This window comes from Lagenorhynchus albirostris, chromosome 15 (assembly GCF_949774975.1).
Source record: "Lagenorhynchus albirostris chromosome 15, mLagAlb1.1, whole genome shotgun sequence".
Taxonomy (NCBI): Eukaryota; Metazoa; Chordata; class Mammalia; order Artiodactyla; family Delphinidae; genus Lagenorhynchus; species Lagenorhynchus albirostris.
This window is the reverse complement of record NC_083109.1, coordinates 10,388,597-10,408,530: the sequence shown is the minus strand read 5'-3', so window position 1 is coordinate 10,408,530 and position 19,934 is coordinate 10,388,597. Positions and strand designations below refer to the sequence as shown.

The following is a 19,934-nucleotide window of genomic DNA, read 5'->3' as shown; positions in this document are numbered from 1 at the left end:
ATCCCCAGGATCTAACACCATAGGTGCTCAATAGTTAGATGGATGAGTAAATGAATAATGACTCACATTACTGAACACCTCTATTAACAAAATCAAGGCTTTAGTAAAAAGCTAGTAAGAAATCACACTCTGTGTTAACTGATTTAAGTGGGTTAAGCCATTCAAGGCAAACACCACCATGAGGTGAGCACTATCATTTCAGTCACGTGACAGCTGAGCAAACAGAGGTCCAGAGAGGTTAGATGACTTTTCCAAGATCACTCTGTTGGTAAATGTTTTAAATTCCAGTCTTGCATGGTACCAGGCCCCTGACAAACTGCTTTACATGTGTCTCTCATCAAGAGAGGGAACGAGGCACAGAAAACAGGCTCTGGAGCGGGACAGCCAGGTCCGTATTTCAGCTCTGCCGTTTACCAGCCCTGCTTTCTCGGGGAAATTCCTTTACCTGTCTGTGCCTTTGCATCCTCCTCTGTAAAATGAGGGTGACAACAGTGCCTACCTGCTAGGGTCGGAGGGGTGCTACGCGAGCTAACGAACACCTGCCACACGTTCAGTCTCCATAAAATGAGCCCCCGACTTGCCCCAAGTTCCCTAAGTGCCGACGCCAACTTCTGACAACATCTGGCCCGCGAGCAGTCCCCTTCCCTCTTTGGTTTTTCGCCAAGCCCACGCCCAGAGTTAAGCAGAACACCTCAGGTGCGTCACCAACGTACTGTCATCTGGGACAAAGCCCAGTAGCAAGATAAGGGCTAGTGCTGGCCCTTGGGGAGACCCATCATGTGGAAGAAGAGAGAGGGGACTGCTGTTAACATCTGGGTGAGCCAGACCCACACCTGGTACAGCTCGCTTTAGCCTCTCAAGGCTCCCGACACCCCTTCTCTTCCTGAGCCACGATGTTTCTGTGCTGCCGACTTCCCAGCAAGGGTCATTATTTTACAGATTTCAGAGCACGATGCCTCACTCAAGTGAGGCTGCACACGGTGACCTCCTTCCAAAGAGCACAGTTCAGAAAGGAGGAACCTTACAGTGGAGGAACCTGCCGAAGGCTACCTCGGCCAGGTGGTCAAGGCCATCATCAGTAGTGATAAATCATGTTGACAGTAGGCACCCTCGATATGATGCGATGGAAATGGTCACTTTACCTCTGTGGTCTTCCTCCCCCAAAACCCATAGCCCTGTCTAACCATAAGAAAAACATAAGACCCCACTGAAGGGACATTCTACAATGTACTTTATCAGTACTCCTCAAAACTGTCAAGCTCATGAAAAAAAAAATAAAATAAAATAAAAAACGACAGTCTGAATGCGAATAAAGTACGGACTTAGGTCCATACTACTGTATCATAATATTGGCTCATTAATTTATAACAAATTTATCAACTACTGTAAGATGCTCATCATATAGGGGGCTTGGTGCGGTGCTGGGTATATGAGAACTTGCCGTACTATCTTTACAACTTTTCTGTAAATCTAAAACTGGTCCAAAAACTAAAGTTTATTTTTAAGAAATAGATTCTGGGGCCTTCATTGTGGTCATTTAGACACCCATCTGGCAGCCACCAGCACCCCTCGCCAAGAAAAACTATAAAAAGCACCTCCCATCGGATTTGGCTTGGAAACTGTTTCCCCGGAAATCTCCCCCCACTGCAGGAAAAAAAAAAAAAATCGTTGATTGTGAATCTGGGAGGGGTGTAAGTATTAGTTCCCTGCAAAACAGGAGTTTAATCTCAACAAACAGCAAGACCACTGATGCTAGAGGGATCGTTTGCAGATTCTTAACTGTATCTTTTCAAAGCAAAGGATGGCCTCCGGATTGCAACTCAAGAAGACCGGTCTCTTTGGCTGGATAATTATTGCCACCTCCAGCCAAAATAGAGAATAATTACGAATTACCGTCTTCACTTGGTATCCGAGCGAAGGCGTCTCTGAAATCAAAGCAAGCCCCTCACCTAAGGAGCTTCACCTGAAGACGCTGTGGAAGGAAAGTTCAAACTTCTCTGCCTAACCCAGCATCTCTGGGAAACAGCAAGCCCCGGAGAGTCTGGAAAAGGCCTCCTACACATAGCAGGCAGCACAACCCCTTCCTGCTTTCCCTAATGCAGCCAAGCCCAAGTGCATCTGGAAGTTACCACCAGGCCTGCCCCAGAGGCTTCAATAAGCACTGGCTGGGCTAGGCTGTCAAAATCAGGAAGCCTAGTTGGGTTGTTTTTTTTTTCCAAGACAACCTGCTAACCAGAAAAATACAGTGAGGTTGGGTGTACCACCTTCTCCTTCTGACCAAGGCTCCTGTTAAACACGTGAAATGACGGGCCAGCCTGGGGAAATCCCCGGTCCCCAGCGCAGAGCGCACTTGAAGGCACAGACCGACAGGTCGCTGAGGCAGGAACAGCCTGCATCTTCCTGAATCCACAACCGCCCACGGCCATGATGACCGCGGGGTGGGGGATCCCTGAATAAAGCTCACACTGAGCCATGCGGGGTGATGTGCAAACACAGCGGCAGACCCGAGGGAGGAAATGGGCCGGCCGCCTAAGATTAAGTCAAACCACCCTCCAGCATTAGATACAGACAACCTCTTCCTTAGTGTCAACACAAAGTCCCCAACGACGGGCTCGCACGCGGTGGTGCCCGGAGGTGGGAGGATCCGCTTCACCTGCCCTCTGTTTGCACCAGCCCCTTCCCACGAACTCCATTCTCTGGCTTCCTCATCTCCTCCCTCCAAAGGCAAACCAGTAGCTTCCTTTGCCCTCTGACGACCAGCTGCAGGCAAGAGGCCAGCTGAGACCCCTGCCACCCTTGGCTTTGCTACCAGTGACAATCAGGGAGAAGTAACTGGAAACCAACGCCCTACCCGGCAGAGTGAGCCTAGCGCCCCCTAAAGGCGGCTGCAGTCCCTGAAGCCTCGCGCCCTCCCTCTCAGCCGGGGGGAGAGGCACCCCCGCCCCGCTCCAGGCCCCCCAGTAAGTGTGACACGTGGGGCAAAACGGGGCCCTGTGTCCACTGTCCAGGCCCAAGCCCCAGCCCGGGCTCGGAGGCCAAGCCGGGGCGAGCCTCCACCGACCTTCGATAGGATTCAAATAGTCATAATCGAAGAGGATGGAAAAGTCGAACTCGTCTTGGGGGCTGCCTCCAGGCTCGTGGCCCGGGGCGCCCCCGCCGTCGGGGTCGGGCTGCGGCTCCTGGGCGTCCATGGCGCGCAGAGCGGCGGGAGGGCGGCGGGCCGGGGGCGAGGGCAGGCTCGGCTGTTTCCTGGGCCCTCGTCGGGGGTGGCGAAGGAGGCAGGAAGCGGGGCGGAGAGGCGGGTGGAGCGGCGGGGTCACTGCCCTCGTGGGAACGCACGCCGGGTCCAGGGACGGCGCGCCTGGCGCAGCGGGTCCTGGACGCTCCTGCGGGAGCTTAGCGGCGGCGGCGGCGGCGGCGGCGCGGGCTTCCTGCTCCGGGAGGCACCTGTTGCAGCCCGGGGAGGGGAGAGGGGAGGCGGGGACAGCGCGGCCGGGTCGGCGGGGGCGGGGCCGCCACCCAGGGACCCGGGGAGGGAGGGGGGAAGGGAGGGGAGGAGTGGCGGGCGGGCCCAGGAGGAAAGAGGCCGCCCCCTGGCCCTGGCCGCACTGCCCCGGCCGCACTACCCGGGCACCGCGCGTAACAACGCGCCGGGGCCACCGCCAGGCGCTCTGGTGCGGCCGCTGCTCCTACCCTCCCCGCGGTGAGCTCTGCGCCCCTGCCGGATCCTCCAGATGAGAAAGCCTCTTGTCGTTTGCCCTCTATGACCGGCTGATCCCAAACTTTTTCCTCTTTTCTAATCTAAGGGGGCGGGGGGGAGGGGGGAGGGAGTGCACCCACGCCCTTCTCTTGCAGACTCGTGTCTCCAGGTGCCTCTCTGCCCACAGCTGTGGCATGATTTTCACATACATCAGTCACCTGAGTGCCCCTGAACTCAATTCCCAGGACCTGGGAAAGAATCAGAGATACTCTCAGAGCGCAAGTCCCACCTTTACATCTATACCTCTTGGCCAGGTGCCGGGGACCCAGCATGAACCAGACACTGCTGGGGCTCAGTTTCTGGTGGGGGAAGAGTCATGCAGGAGATAAACAGGGGAGCAAAGATCATCCCCCTAGGGTGTCAGGAGAGAACTCACCAGAGATATAGGGTAAAGGCTGGGGGTTCACGAGGCTTTGGTCACTTCGGTGGTCAGGTAGGGCCTCTCTGGGAAGGTAGCGTTTGGTTGAACCAGACTGATGGGAGGATCTGGGGGAAGAGTGTTCCAGCGGTGGGAACCAAAAGAAAGTAAGAGCCAGAAGGTGTTCTTGTGTGGGAGACCAGGAAGGAGGGCAGTGCAGGTGGAGAGGTTGGCAAGTGACAAGTACGCCTGGACGCTTGTTAAAAACACAGATTCCCAGGCCCCTCACTGGAGCTTCTGAAACCCTAAGTCTGGAGTAAAGCCTCACGGTTGTGTATTTTTAAGCAGGCACCCAAGGTGAATGTTATGAACAGGTACATTTGGGGAACAGTACATAAGAACCTACTACCACCCCCCATGAAACACAGGGGTCTCGGACCAAGTTAGCTAAAGTCAGAAAACAGACTCACAGGTAAAAACGGTGAGATGAGAGCAGTGGCCTCAACCCTCATGGCACGTTAGCATCACCTGAGCCACTTTAAAAAAAAAAAAAGCCTGTTTCCACGTTTCAATCCAAACTCACTGAACTGGAACACCCAAAGCTGTTTTCTGGGGTTTTTTTAATGACCTCAGATGAATCTAAAGGGCAGCCAGTGTTGAGAATCGCTGGATCAGAAAAGTAGGTGGGAGAGGTTCAAGGAGTCCCTGAGAACCACAGCTTGATCTCAGCTGGGGACCGACTAACCCTTCCCCACATGCCAGAAGTACAGAGAAGATGCGCTCTTCAGGGGGAGCCATCTCTGCTCCGTTAAGGGGTTTGTGTGAAGCTATCAATCATCATTCATTCCACAGATCTTTACTGGACACCTGCTTGGTACCTGGCACTGCTACAGATCTTGGGGATGCAGCCATCAGCAGGACATGGTCTCTACCCTCATCATGTTTCTATCCTGTTAGCAAAGAGACACAGCAATGAATAGGGCTTTCCAAATTGCACTCAGACCAGTGGCTCTTAACCCAAGCTACATATTAGACTCACCTGGAGAGCTGTTCAAACACTTCAAATGGCTGGGCCCCAGGAGGGGCCAGTTATAATCAGAATGTTCGAGGCCCAGGCATCAGTACTGCGTAAAAGCCCCCCAGATGCTTCCAATGTGTGGCCCGAGGTGAGAATCACTAATAGAGACACAAACCCCATTCCAGGGTCCTGGGCCTGGCTCAAGGTTTGTGAACTTTCAGAGTCTTGGGAAGCACTTTCTGGTTGTCAGAGCATAAACAAATCCTCTTCTTTGTTTCCTAAGCATAAGCATACATATATTGGGTGTATCCAACAAGCATCTTAGGGGTGGCTGATAAATTCAGGTCAGGAGAGGAGGTGACCCAGGCTGCGACGCTTATAGCCAAGTATCTAGAAGGAGATGGATGCTCTTGGGCCCCTACGACAGGACTCAAAATCCAAACCCTGAAACTTGGTCAGGGATAAACAAAGGAACCAACCAGTCCTTGTGATATAGAAAAGGAGAAAGGCTGGTGTCATCCTCAAGCGTCCCTTTTCATCCCTCCATCCATGATGATTAAATGCCTCTAATCTAGTGGACATCTATTGATTTTGCCTCCCTGGCATCATTCCCCACTTCTTCTGATAACAACACCCCAGTGTGTTCCTTTGGGAAACTACTCTTGATACAATCTTGGTAAAATTATCAACCCAGCTGTCCCATACTCCCCTGGCAAAGAAGTGAACAAATGATCCAGGCTTGGCCAATTGGAGAATTTTATCTCCACTAGCCTTATGAGACCCATTAGGGCAGGGGTCATGAGTGCCTCATTCACAGCGTTATGTACAATGGATGTGTGGATACGCAGATGGATAAATGAATGGACAGATGAGTGGATGGATGGATGATGGATGGATGGATGGACAAATGGGTGAATGGATGAATAGATGGATGGATGGATAAATGGATGGATGGATAAGTGGATGGATGGATGGAGGGAGAGTAGATGGATGGATGGATGGGTAAAAGAGTTTGTCCTCGTGTATATAAGATCCTTATATTTCTCTTTAAGGGCCCTCCTCCCTGAGGCCTCCTCTGGCCACCCAACCGTTTGGGCAAGAATCTAAATTCTTACCCCCAACTGATATCCTCTTGAGATACCCAATAATAGGATGAGATAATAAAGGTAAAAATCACTTTACAACTGATAAACTGCTACAAAGTCTTCAGTCTTATGAGAATGGTTCAGGACATTCTAAATAATACTCTAATTGTCTAAGTTGTTCCTCTGAACAGTGGATATATTTTTAAAGTTTCTAGGATCCGCACCAAATCATAGTTCTTTAAGGGAAGGGGTTCAAATTAGGCCCTGACCCATAACAAAGTTTCTGCTAGAGCAGTGGGAAGTAAGAGGGTTTTCTTCTCTAAAGGCCACTTTGAAGGGTGCGGCTTGGGTGTGGGGGAAGGCATATTTTCATTTCCAAAATAAATAATTTGTGTCGGTCAAAGCAAGGGCTGGGGGCAGAATACATGACCTTTATGCATTCAGAGGCCACAGCAGGAAGCTGGGGGGTGGGATAGAGGTCTTGACAGTGCAGCTCTGTCAACCTTCCCTCTGCCCTGCCACTGGCCTCATCGCGGAGGCCCTAGCCTTTTAGTTTTTCTCCGGGTTCCCCAATAAAAGTGCAATGGGAAGCTCGTGAGGCCACTGAGAGTTTGAAACTCCTAGCACACGTCTGACCCTGGCCCAGGAATTCAGCTCCATTCAAGAGCATTTACTCTAGTGTACAATTACAAACTGAGGTAAGCGCCATGGAAGGAAAGAAGATGCCACAGAGCTTAGATCAAGGAAAGCTGATGTTGACGGGGAATTCAGGGAAGGCTTCCCTGGGGAGGTGATATTGAAGCTGAGAACAGAAGGTTGAGTAGAAGTTAGCCAGAGAATAGTGAGCGGAAGAACTAACAGCCAGATGGGAAGGTATGTGCAAAGGCCCTGAGGCAGGAGGAAGTAGGACGTATTGGAAGAACTGAAAAAAGACTGGAGTGGCAGGTGCTCAGGAACGGACAAGAAGATGGTGTGAGGTAAGGCTCGGGGGTGAGTGGGGCCTGAGGGCCCGTGTGGAGAATTTTGGACCTCAGACCAACGAGGAATGACTCAAGTGTATTAGGCACATACATGACAAGATCATATCTGGGGTTTTAAGCGGTTGCTCTGGGTTCTGCGTGGAGAAGAAACTGCAGGGGGCGAGTATTGAAGCAGGAAGACCAATTAGGAGGTTCATACAGTCATCCAGGCAAGAGAAAATGGGGCGTGAACTATGGTGAGGGCAGCTGAGATAGAAAACAGTGGAAGCACATGAGATGCATACTCTCATCCTTGAGTTATCTCTTTTCCTCTTCCAGGTTACCTCTTAGAAGGCAGCATTGCACGTGAATACAAATACCTGAGGTGCACCACCCTCTGGGGCCCTCCCACCCCACTCCAGGTGGCTCTGAGTCCTGAGGCCCCTTCAAGTTGGCCCTGGAAGGACCCCCGCCAACGCAGAGCTCTGCCCTCCTTTTCCCCTTCTGGTACAAAGCTCATTTTTAGCCTCAGCCTGGACCCCTTCCCTGAAATCTGCGCTCACATATCCCACTGTCCACCCAGCATCTCCATGTGGGCATCCAACAGGCCCCTCAAAATACACGTGTCCAAACCAACCCTGTTATCCTCTGAAACCGCTCCTCTCCCACTGTTCCCAGCTCAAATATCACCCTCCCATTCATCCCATTCTCCCACCGAAAACCAAGGAGTAAGTCCTTTATTCCTCGCGTCTGCTCACACCCACGTGCAAACTCTCAGCAAATCAAAAACCCTCAAAACGTAACCCAAATCCCACCGTTTTCCACCAACTTCACTGTTCTTCCTCCCACCCCAGCAATCCTAGCCCCTCACCATCTCTCACCCAGACAAGTATGATAGCCTCCTCCCTGGTCTCCCTCCTCCCTCCTCCCTTCCACATTGGCCCTTACATGGAGCAGAGAAAGGAGAAAGGGATCCTTTCAAAATATACATCCGATAAACCTCCCATGGCTTCCCATTAAGTTGAGATTTAAACACAAACACCTTGGCCTACAAGGTCCTAGATAAACCACCCCTGCCCCAGCTCCCTTTAGGTATTATCTCCTGCCATTTTCCGTTTTCTGACTCCCTTCTGCCACCCCGATCATCCTTGAAAATGCCAAGCACGACCCCACCCCAGGGCCTTTGCACCTACTATTCCCACTGATATTTGTCACTTCCTTGCTTTGTTCGTTCCTCAGCTCAATGTCAGCTTCCATGACCATCCCCATAAAAACAGCATCCCCTGGCCTCCTCTGTCCCCTGACCCTGCTTTATGTTCCTCATAGCCCTTATCTCTGCAGCATGTTTTATTCATACGTTCATCTTTTACTCATTCCGAACCCCACATCCTGACAACCCCCATCGCAATAAAAGCCTGACTATAAATAGGCACTGAAACGTGTTTAATCCGAAAAGTAGGAATTTTCTTTACCAGATTCCAAAACGCGATCTCCCCTCAATTTAAGCACATCCTGGGATTACCACCCTAGTTGCTAATATTTTAATTTATAGATGGATGCATTTGACTCCACCAGGGCTGGAACCAGAGTGAGGCGAGTGAGGCAAAATTTAAGAGGGCACCAAACACCTCAATAACTGAATATATTACGTTTTCATGAAATGTTTTTTAAAAATCAAAATTAAAGCAAAAAAAATCCATGGTGAGCAAAATCGTTGCATTTCGAATAAAGACAGAATCAGTAATAGTGCTGTGCAGAGTTGTACTGGACCCTGAAGCAAAGGGAAGATGAGTAATACTGATCCCGTCTTTATTTAATATTTCTATTTTTGGTTCATCTTGGATTTTTTGCATCAATTTTGATTTCTAAAATATTCCATGAAAATATTATTCATTTTGATCACTTGAGTTTTTCAGCGCCCCCTTCCATGTTGCCTCCACACAAAGCCATTTTCCAGGAATGAGCTCCTTATGAATTGGGGCAACAACAAGACAGTTTCAAACTTGACTTTCACTCCAATCTATGATGGACATCATCTTTTGAAACCTGAACAGGACTTCTCTGCTGTGAGGTAACTAATTTCCAGGAGGCAATTTTAGCTGAAGGCGGTTTGTTGAAATTGGCGGCCCCCCGGGACAGGCACTGAGGGTAGAACTCTAGGAAAGCAGGGATCTACTAAAAGCCGGAACCCAAACCAAGGTGTGGACTGTAAGAAGATGCCACCTCAGACAGCAGGGGTGCTCACAGGTCTGCAGTAGCTCAGCCAAACCCATCCTGCAGGCATGGTATGTTTGGCCTTGCCCGTAATTTTTTTTTTTTTTTAAATCTGAACTAACAGTTTTTTAATTGAGAGGTTTCATTTAAAAATCCAAGTGTCCGATGTCTCCCCCAAAATGGGAAGATCAGGCCACAATACGCAGGGTCTGTATTCCCAGGTGGATCCATCATCTGGGGCTGAGTAGATGCTGCCTCCTTCAGACAATCCTATTGCTCTGGGGTCACCACTGCCCCACGCAGCTGCCCCTGTCCATCCCCGTGAGCACGTGAGCGCCAGACCTTGGTCTCCAGGCTCTTAACTCCTTCTCCCTAGGCCCTGCTCACCTACTTTGTCCTGGCTTTGTTTGTCCTCTTCATTCCTTGCTTCGTAGCGCGTTCCCCTCTGCCTTATGGAACTGATATTTACAGGAGAGCACGAAGAGCACACTCACCTAGCCCTTAAACTACCGTCCTTGCCTTTTATTAAACAGGAGGTACCACCATCCCTCTGCCAGGGGAGCTTCATCTTCTACTGCATCAGAGCCTTAATGGCAGGCAGCAGAGGGTGGATTAGTTAGGGAACGGAGCATTGGTTAGTCTTTGCCCAGCCCCACAACTATTTCTCAACCATCTGCCTTTTCCCTCTCTCCGCCATCACCCTTCTGTCAGCCAGGCTGTCTTCCTAGATGACCGCACCCCCCCGTATCGTGATGCTCATCTCCAGCCTCTCTCCTGCCCTGGTCTTGCAGACTCGAACATCTGTGTCGATTTCATAATCTTTGAAGTCAGGGAGTGACGCACACAAGCAAGCTAACTTCAGGGATCTCCAGGCCACCCTCCACCAGCCTCCCTCCAGCACAATCACACCCCAGAGCATCTCCCACCCTCCGACGCCCCCCCAGAAAGCACATGGCATCGGCTCTTGCCCTCTCTCTCTTAAACTCCTCTATCAGCACAGTCATTAGACTTCATGGAAACTTTTAGTTCCTTTGCATGTAAATGGCTTCACACACAATTGTCTCTTTATCTGACTTTGGAAAAAAAAAAAAATCTTTATCTGACTTTCAAATGCAAATGAGAGCTTCTTATATATCTTGGATATTCTCCACACCACCTAGCCAGTGTCTTGCAATAGCAGGTCCTCCACAAACCCCTCTGAACTCATTGGTTGAGTGATTGAACTAGGTCATCCAGAAAAGACCCCAAAGATTTGGTAGGAAATGGATTTATCCCAATCAGGAAGGACACTTGAAGGTTAGTAGGCTGAAGGAAAGTAACAACTTGAATTTAAAACAATAAAATAATAGTGTAAATGGCAGCTAACAGGAACTGACCGCTCTATATACACTGAGAGCATCACAGCCATGATCTTCAAACCTCAAAGCACCCGCCATGTGTAAAGATTACTATCACCCCCGCTGTTCAGTTAAAGAAACTAAGGCACGGAGTAGGTTGTGATGTTACTTTTGAAGACACACATGCCACCACGGAAGTGGTTTTGTCCCACACCAGTCTGATACTCATTACTGAGTCACACTGTTCCTGGGTTATTAGCTAAGGGTGGATGCACTAAGGGACATTTTTGGACCAAGATGAAACGCTGCGAAAAGTCTTATAACTCCCAGTGATAGCAGAGAGGGAAAGGGGAGCTGGCGTGGGGAATCCAGGCTGGGCCAAGAGGAAGACCCATTGGAAACAGTTCATATCATTCACAAAATTAATAGCATCTACCCTCAGGTGCCAAAGACAGGGACCATCCCTGCAGAACCCCGGGGCTCAAGGGAACACAGTCTGAGAACCGAAAAGGAGAACGCTCTACAGACAGTTGGTACAGAAGTACCAACTCCTCCCCACTTCCTCCTCCCCACACTGGTCCCAGCTCCCGTCATCTCCTGCCCAGGCCACCACCTGTGGCCGTCATAGCCTCGCACCTGTATCCTAAGCATCCACTCTTACCTGGCTAAAGGACATTTTCCACTTAAAGGTCAGTTGGATCCTACGAAAAGGCTAATGAGCTCACACCCTCTGCTGCTTCAAATTTCCCCAACGCCTCCCCATTACCATGAGAATGAACTTCACACTGCTCACAAGATCCTGCTGGGTCCTGCTCTGCCTTGCTTCCTCAATCTGTCTCCTATCACACTTCCCCTCTTCCCCTTTCTGTTCCTGCCACACTGGTCTGGCTGTTCATTGACTACCCCAAGCACATGTCTCTCCTCAAGGCCTCCGGACTCTCTGTTCCTTCTGCCTGGGATGCTTGTCCCCCAGATCCTGTACAGGCAGATGCCTCACCACTCAGAGGTCAATGAATAAGACGTCTCTTTAGAGAGGAGGGGGCCATGCAGTGTGAACTAGCAATCCTTACTCTTGTGTGTTGAACGATTTCCCTCTCCCAAAATATGTTCAAGCCCTAACCTCAGGTACTTGTGACTGTGATCTTATTTGGCAAGAGGGTCTTTGCAGATATGATCAAGTTCAGATGAAGTCCTTAGGGCTAACGGCTCTAATCCAATGACTGGTGTCCTTACAAGAAGAGGACGGAACACACGTACACACAGGAAGAAGGCGGAGAGTAGAGGGAGGCAGCTACGAGCCAAGGAACGCCGAGGACCACCAAGGGCCACGAGGAGCTAAAAGAGACACAGAAGGATCCTGCCCTAGAGCCTTCAGAGAGAACACGGCCCGCTGACACCTTGATTTCACACGTTTTGTCTCTGAAACTATGAGAGAGTAGATCTCTGTTGTTTTAAGCCACCCAGTTTGTGGTAATTTGTGATGGCAGCCACAGGAAACTCATACACCCACGCACTACACACCCGTAGATACTGAGTCATTCGCAGCCCTGTCCCCCTATTTTGGTCTCCAGCACTCAACACCACTCCACACTATCTTGGATATTCCTGGTTTGTTCCCTTGCTGTTTGCCTGGTGAGGGCAGACACCCGCAGTCTTGTTCACTTTATCCCCAGCATCTTGGTGGGTTACTGCACAGAGTAGATGCTCAAAACGATGAAGATGAATTAAATGGTCAAGGGGGCTTCTAGGAGGAGATGGGAATGAGGTGGGCCTTGAAGAAAGATGTGAGAAAATGGAGCGGGGACCCCAGGTGGAAAGACCGGCACGGCCGCGGCAGAGGGAAGAAGCGGACCGTGCCAAGGCGTAAGCAGGCTGGCGCGGACTGGCTCTGGCCGCACTGGCCGCACCGGAAATGGGAGCGCTGGAGCGTCGGGCCAGAGAAGCACCCGGCGGGGCTCTGGCCACTGAAAGAGGCTCTGAGGAAATGAGTCTCTGTTGGCAGGTTCCAACCGGAAAGGGAAGGGATGGGGGCCGCCAGGAGCTCCTGAGTGGCCCGGAAAGGCAAGGTGGAAGGCAGGAGGAACTCCCACTGCAAACTGTGGAGGGCGGGCTCCTGGAGGGGCTGCAGCCCCTCTCTCCAGCTCACCGTCTGGCCGGGTGATCCTGCTGCAGGAAGCAGGAGAGATAGGCCCGTGCGGCCCTTAAATGCTGAGCTGTGGGCATCAGCTCTGTCCTCTAAATGCCTTGCTCACACCCTGTCTTGGTCTCCTGCTCCTGAAATGGGAGGATCGTATTCCGTACCAACCTCTCAGGTTGTTTCGTGAGAATCCGCTGAGAGAATATCTGTAAAGTGCCTGGCCCTACAGTACGTGTCTGGTAGGGAGAACAGATCCCCTTCCGCTATGATTATTCAGCCTAACAGGGATCAACATGGTGGAGCACCATTGGTTCCATGCTTTGCAATTAGCGATGTGACCCTGGGGCCGTGGCTACCCCTCCCTGTGCAAGATGGGGTCATAACTGGTTGAGGACCAATGAGGCGGCCCGTGGGAAGCTCTGGGGATGGGGCCTGGCACATGCGTGGCACACAGTAAGTGCGGGCTGCGGTTTTTGTTGTTTGGGGCTGACTCATTCCAGAGAACAACACGAGGGCGTGTGCCTGGTAGGTGACCCAGCACGAAGCCCGCCTAGGTCATGAGCCCTTGGTGGGAAAACATGGAAGTCAAAACCTCTGTCACTGTCAAAAGGAGGCAGAAGCGAGTGAGCCAGAAAGATGGCACCGTGCTTCAGAGTTTGTCTTTTTTATATAATTTTTTTTGATGTGGACCATCTTTAAAGTCTTTTTTGAATTTGTTACAATATTGCTTCTGTTTTATGTTTTTTGGGTTTTGGGCACGTGGGACCTTAACTCCCCGACCAGGGATCGAACCCACAACCCCTGTGTTGGATGGCAAAGCCTTAACCACTGGACCACCAGGGAAGCCCCCAGAGTTTAAGTCTTAATTCTGTGGCCTTAACAGGTCATATCACCCCTACTGTGCCTCATTCATTCATTCATTCATTCCTCCATCCATTGAACAAAGAAAGTACTGAGCACCTACTGAGTACCAGGCACTGTTCCAGGCACTGGGGCCACAAGGGTGAATAAGACAGTTGTGGTTTCTGGTTCCCGGAGTTCAAGTCTGGAGGAAGACAGAGACAGGGCATGGACAACGACCACCAGTGTGATGAGTACAGGGTGGGGCAGCGCCAGGGTGGAGGCCCGGGGAGCCCAGAGGAGGCCTCCTCTCTAGTCTGGGCAGTCGGCGTCTCAAATTCCTGTTCTAGCAAAGGAACAAAACTAGGAACCTGCCTGGCTTCTTCCAGGTTAAGAAGTGAAATAATCACTCATGTGTGTAGTAAGAGAGAGCCAGCCAATGAGAATATGTGTGGGGAGGCACTTAGTAATTGGTTTTTTAGGTTGGAGTTTTGGGTGTGTGTGTGGGGGGATAAATATTGAATTAACGAATTGTACACTAATAATAACAGCACTTAGTAATTAAGTGGGTACTTTGAGGTTCATATTGTTTACTAAAAGATTGAAACTCTCCATAGATTGGTAAATGATGGCTGTCCTCCCCCCTTCAAGGGCCTCTGCTGCCTTGAGACCCTCTCTACAATTCAGCAAATAAAGGGTTAAAGCCTTGCCCAGCAGGGGAGTCTCTTGGGACCCCGCTCCTGCTGTGCTGATTGGTTGATACTTCAGTTGTTCAATATATTAACCAATATTACTATCACTTTTTTATATGTGGGGAAACTGAGGCACAGGAGAGTGAAGTTACTTGCACGAGGTCATGCAGCCAGCAAGTGGCAGACTCAAGATTTGAACCCCTCACTCAGATCTCAAGCTGTTGACGTCTTGGGTGTAGAAACATTACCTGGGATCCACCGGAGGTTCACAGAAACAGGAGACCTGGCCCTGTCCTCAGGAAGCTTACAACCCAGCTGAGGAAAGTCTTAGTAAAGGCAGTCGGAGGAGCATCTGGGAAAGTAAGTGATTCTCCCTGAAGTTCTGGGAAGAGAAGGAGAGACCCGGAAGGCCTTGCTGGAGGAGGGGCCATCTGGGTAGCCAGGGAGGGGCTCAGCCAGGAGGAGGGGCCCTTGGACGGGGTCTCAGTTCTGTGCGGACAGAAAGTAGAGCTGGCTTTACAGCCTCCTGGCCATATGGGGACTTTTCTTCCGCTAGTGGAAATGGAAACACTGTGCTTTCATTTCCCTGAGGCAAGGCAAGGAGCTCTCCCTGACTCACCCTCCGCTTGGGACAAATCAGTGGCTGCCTCAGTTTCCCCGTCTCTAAATGATGGTCATACGCCCCACATCCTCCCACACTTCCTTCTCTTCCAGGATATGTCAAGGAACAACACGGTGTTGGCAAAAAAGCCCAGCACAAGGCTCTGGTCTGCCTCCGTTTCCTCATCTGCCAAATGATGTGATTAAAAATTATGATAACATTAGTAAGTTCCAGAGACAGCAGAGCAGTGGCCAAGGGCCTGGGTTCGAATTACAGTCTCCACCAGTTCCCTGCTAGGTAGCACTCAGCCAGTTACTGCCCCTCTCTGTGCCTCACTGCACTCCTCTGCGAAGGAGACACTGATCACAGCACTTGTGGTGTACAGTGGCCCTGACAATTAAAAGGCTTGATACTTGCAAAATACTTCGCCCTGCTGCTTCCAGTCCATACTCATAATGTGGCTGCTCTCACCCCTGCGGAAGGCAACAGAGCCCTTACCGTGCGCCAGGCATTGTGCTACGAACTTACTGTGTGACCCACGGGCGACGCTGGCTCTCATCCTCAACTGTCAGAAAATAATAACATCCAGCGTGTATTAACTGCACGTTAAGCCCAGAGGTAAGTGTTTTATATGCATGATTTCATACGATGCTCATGACACCCCTGTGAGGTCATCACTATTCCCTTTTGCAGGTAAGGAAATGGAGGCTTCACAAGCCATAGTCTTAGCCCAATCTGTGTCATCGTGAAGCTCCGATAAGTTATAAAGTCCCTTGATGAAAGGTTTAAAGTACTGCATCTCTTCAAAGAATTTTTGCCGTGAAATCCAGTTTCTCTATCAATACAAGTTATTGTTTTGCATTTTCAATAGGAATTGCAGCTAACGTTTATCCAGCGTTGACTATAAGCACGGCAGCATTTTAGATGCTTTACGTGTGCTACCTCACTGACTCTCACAATCTCTGTTAAGGGAGACATTATTATTGGCTCCATTTTACAGATGTGGAAACTGAGGCCCAGAGAGGTTAAGTCACTCGCCTAAGATCACACAGCTGCAATGTAGCTAAGCAGAAATCCTAACCCAGGCAGAAGGCAGGGAGTTCGGGTCTGGGAGTAAGCAGAGCTCACCCTGGGTTTGTTTATTCCTGAAATACTTTCCATCATCCCACTTCAGATAAAACTGAACACACCTCTTTCAGATCTTCAGTTTTTCCCAGGCCCTTGACCCAAAACTGCACAGCAAGGTCAGTATTTTCTTGCCATGCAAATATTTCTATTTGCTATTTAATGACCCCACCCATCTGCGGGCACCCTCAGACCTGCCCCTACACTCGTGGTGGTGTTTGAGTTTGAAGGGCCATTTGGGTTTCCCTCAGGAGGCCCCAGTGCAGGGCACGGTCGAAGTGCCTCTCACTCCAGCTACCTTTGATGCCTGGAGTTGCATTCTGTGTGCCCAGTTGCTCTGGCATGCCAAGCGTCGTTTGCCAGGAACAGTGGGTGCCCTGTCTCCCACATGTGGACACACAAACTGACACACACGTTCTCACAGTCCCTGCACACATGAGCGTGGGCTGGGGAGGCTAGGCGATGCACATGCACACACAGAATTCACACACTTCACTTCAAAACCTTGAGAGAGGACCAAGTTCACAAACCTGGAGCAGAGGTGTAGCAGCGTCAACAAAATGTGAAGCTTGTGTGAGATCACACAGTAAAACAGACGTCCAATTTCTCTTCCCAGCTCTCGCTCTCTCTCTCCGAATTGACCTAAATTTGGCGTTAGTCTGTCCTCCCACCATCGTAACATCAAATACTGTGTCTCAGTATATACGGCAATAAAAACCAATTCGCGTCCTTAATATATCTGTCGCCTGTCCCAGAGCATCCCTTTTACAGGTGATGCAATATTAGTAACATTTTTTGGCCATTATGTCATAAGCTTAACCACTAGCAGAGAACAGGATAAACTGGTACCAGTTAAAACATTCAAGGCGCTGGCAGGGTCTTGCTTTCAAAAGCGCAACTCAACTAAAAATATATGTCACTGAGGTCCGCTGTGGCAAAGCGCACCATCTACCTAACCTCAGGCATTTGGTCCCATTCCGGTTTTCAAGAAAAAGCCCCTTAGGTTTATTTACTGAAATTGTCATTTCTCCCCCCCCCCCCCCCCCCCGCCAGAACTTTAATCAGCCACGCAGAGCACAAAACCTACATTCAACTCTGATTTTATGACACGAAGCTAACTCCTCCTACGCATATTTATTTCATTTAACTCTTGCAGCCCTGCCCTCCAGGCAGTGCCCCCCACTATTTGCAGGGCTGGCCTCTGAAAAACACATCACATCGCCTGGTTTCCATTTTTAAAGTCAGATTCATTAGGGTACAGCCTAAACCCCTCCACAATCCCAGCCAGATGGGATATCTTCATATCATATTTGTATACGTTAAGCCCCTCCCGTAATATCCAAGTAGTATGATTCCAGGACAAACTCCAGGAGGAGGGAAAAAGAGACAGAAACACGGAATATAGAGTGTAATCGGATCGCAAAACAAACTGATGGTACATTGCACTTTAAAGGGGGAGCTGGAGGACTGTATCCATGAGACACATCAAAAAACGGGAAAGAAAATTGTTTAAATGTCCCAGAGCATCTGCTGCTCTGTTAAAAAGCAAAGTCTTCATTACTAGATTTACTAAATAGTAAAATGCCAAGCCTGTTCTCCTAAATAAAAAAAAAAGCTAAATAATGATGATGATAAAATGATGATGATAATAATAACACAGCTGAATGGCATCCGCTGTCAAAAGCCCAGCGCGGAAATAGTTAAGCAGCCCGCGGTTAGTAGCGAGAATCCCTCCCGGTGTCCCATGGAGGGGACAATCCTTTTGACAGACTGGCCTGGGGAATCCCGCCTTGGGACACTTCGCTGCCCCCGCGGGAAGTGGTCTGAAGTCGGCTCCCCAGTCTCCCTCCTTGGCCAGGGAGAGGGCGCCTCTCCTCCCGGCCGCGCTACCTGTGCGCCCTGGGAAACCGGAGTCCCCGGGCCTCCCCGCGACCTCAGCCAGGAGCTGAAAGCGCTGCCCGGGAAGAGAGCAGAAGGGAAAGGGCTGAGAGGTGGGAGGAGGAAGCGTCTGGAATAGAGGGGGAGTCAGTTACCTTGGTCCACAGACCCCATGATGCGGAGGGGATGGCAGTGCCCCAGTCTGAACGCAGCCTCTCTCTGCATCTGGAGGGGATGGGGTTTCGGCGCGCGGGGTGAGAGGGGTCTGTTTGGGTAGACCAGGAGCCAAGGGGGCGCCGTCCTCTCTAAAGCATGCTCGCGGGGCTGCCCTGGCCGAGGAGCCTGCGAGCGGCCCGGGAGCTGCGCGCCTCCCGCCTCCAGGCTCCCGGCTCCCGGCGCGGCGGAGTCGGCGCGGCTCGGCGCTCCGGCTTACTCGAGAGGGAACGCGACTTCCTTCCCCGCGCTCCGTGTTTATAGGCTTTCAATGCAGTAAAATAACGGGATTCCCTCACTGTTTCCTCCTGTTTATCCAGCGCCATGGAAACCACTGGATCCCGTCCATCTCCAAAACTAAGGGCTTTCCTGCAAACTTCACACTCAGGAATCCATGACGTCGCCTCCTCCGCGGCCAGCCAGCTCCGTGGCTCCCTCGGCCGCCAGCACAAGTCCCTGATTGTTCGGGAGAAAAGTCAGGGAGAGGGAGCGATGCGGGCGACGGCGAGGAGAAGGGGGTGGGGGCGTGGGAGTGTCCAAGTCGGCCTTGCAGGAGCTCCAGGAGGCTGTTTGCAAGGATTGCTCCAGCCGCCGCCTCCCTAGCACGCTGCAGCTTCGCATAAATCATGCCCAAGACTCCCAACCCCCCCCGCCCCCCCCCCCGTTTTCCAAGCGGGCATCTCTCCGAGAAAGCCGCCCAGGGCTCAAATCAACACCCCAGGTGGTCGAGACCCCCGGACACTGGCCCAGGGGCCCTTCCCAGTCCCTCGGGGCCTCCGGCTGCCCAGATTTTTTGTGCTCAGGGCTGACGGGGAGGAGGAGGGAGGGGGGAGAAGGCGGGGGGAGGGGGAGGAGGGAAAAGAAATAAATAACGGTGCCTTATGTCAACTCTCCAAGATTTTTTTTCAAAGAGGTCTATTTTTAGATTCATTTAGAAAACCCAAGGTTTGCAGTGATGCTCAGAGGCTCCAGCAATAATGAAATGGCCACAGAGACGCGGAAACCAGGCAACCCATGTGTTTACACATGCTCTGAATAAACAGGAAAATAAAGGGAAGGGATGTCATGAACTTTGCACAGCCTCCAGAAGAAGGTCCAGGGGATGCCACGCGTGTCTCCCGTCAACAGGCCACAGACCCCGGAAGGCCGGTGGGGAGGTCCTGCTGTCAAAACGCTTTTCCTGAACACAGCCTGGATTCGCCTCTTCACCCCCGCTCAGGGCGGGGAATCGGGAGCCCCCAGATAAAGCCAGCTTTGCAAATGGCCCTTTCGGATGCTGTTGGGGGCTCTGATAAAACTGGGGGCCGCACCGCGGCTGGTGACTCATGAGCCCCTCCCCACTTTCTTACAGACTTGAACTTGAAGACGCATTGGCTTCATCCGGGGGACCACTCTGTATTCCACACCTTGACCCACAAGAGCCTCGCTGGGCTCTCAGACATGACGACTTCTGCTGGAGACGCGGTCCCACAAAGCCCCCGAGCCCACCCACCTCTCTCCAAAGCCCGCTTCAGCCAGGGCGGCCTCCATCTGAAGTAACACTGTCCCCCCAAAGAGCCGCCATAGCTGCCCACCTACCTGACCTCAAACACCCTGCAGCCACCCTAGAAGCAGGGGAGCCTTCTCCCCCACTTTCCAAAAGAGAAACCGAGGCACAGAGAAGGCAGAAGCCTTGCCTGCTGCTTTCCTCGGCAGATCCTGGAGTGCTGCCTGGAAG

General features: G+C 51.2%; 2 protein-coding genes across 2 annotated transcripts in view; both read right to left on the bottom strand.

Annotated features, from left to right (window-relative positions):
* The window catches only part of NFATC2 (nuclear factor of activated T cells 2), a 142,721-nt gene extending 139,529 nt beyond the window's left edge, over positions 1–3,192 (bottom strand). Inside the window, exon 1 of the mRNA XM_060123533.1 lies at positions 3,062–3,192. Within this exon, the coding sequence (XP_059979516.1) occupies positions 3,062–3,191 (130 nt within the window). The 5' untranslated portion in view covers position 3,192. The remainder of the gene's footprint in view (positions 1–3,061) is intronic.
* A 2,034-nt stretch (positions 3,193–5,226) lies between these two features.
* The window catches only part of ATP9A (ATPase phospholipid transporting 9A (putative)), a 176,778-nt gene continuing 162,070 nt past the window's right edge, over positions 5,227–19,934 (bottom strand). Inside the window, exon 31 of the transcript XR_009535410.1 lies at positions 5,227–5,414. The gene's annotated coding sequence lies outside the window, so the exon portion shown is untranslated. The remainder of the gene's footprint in view (positions 5,415–19,934) is intronic.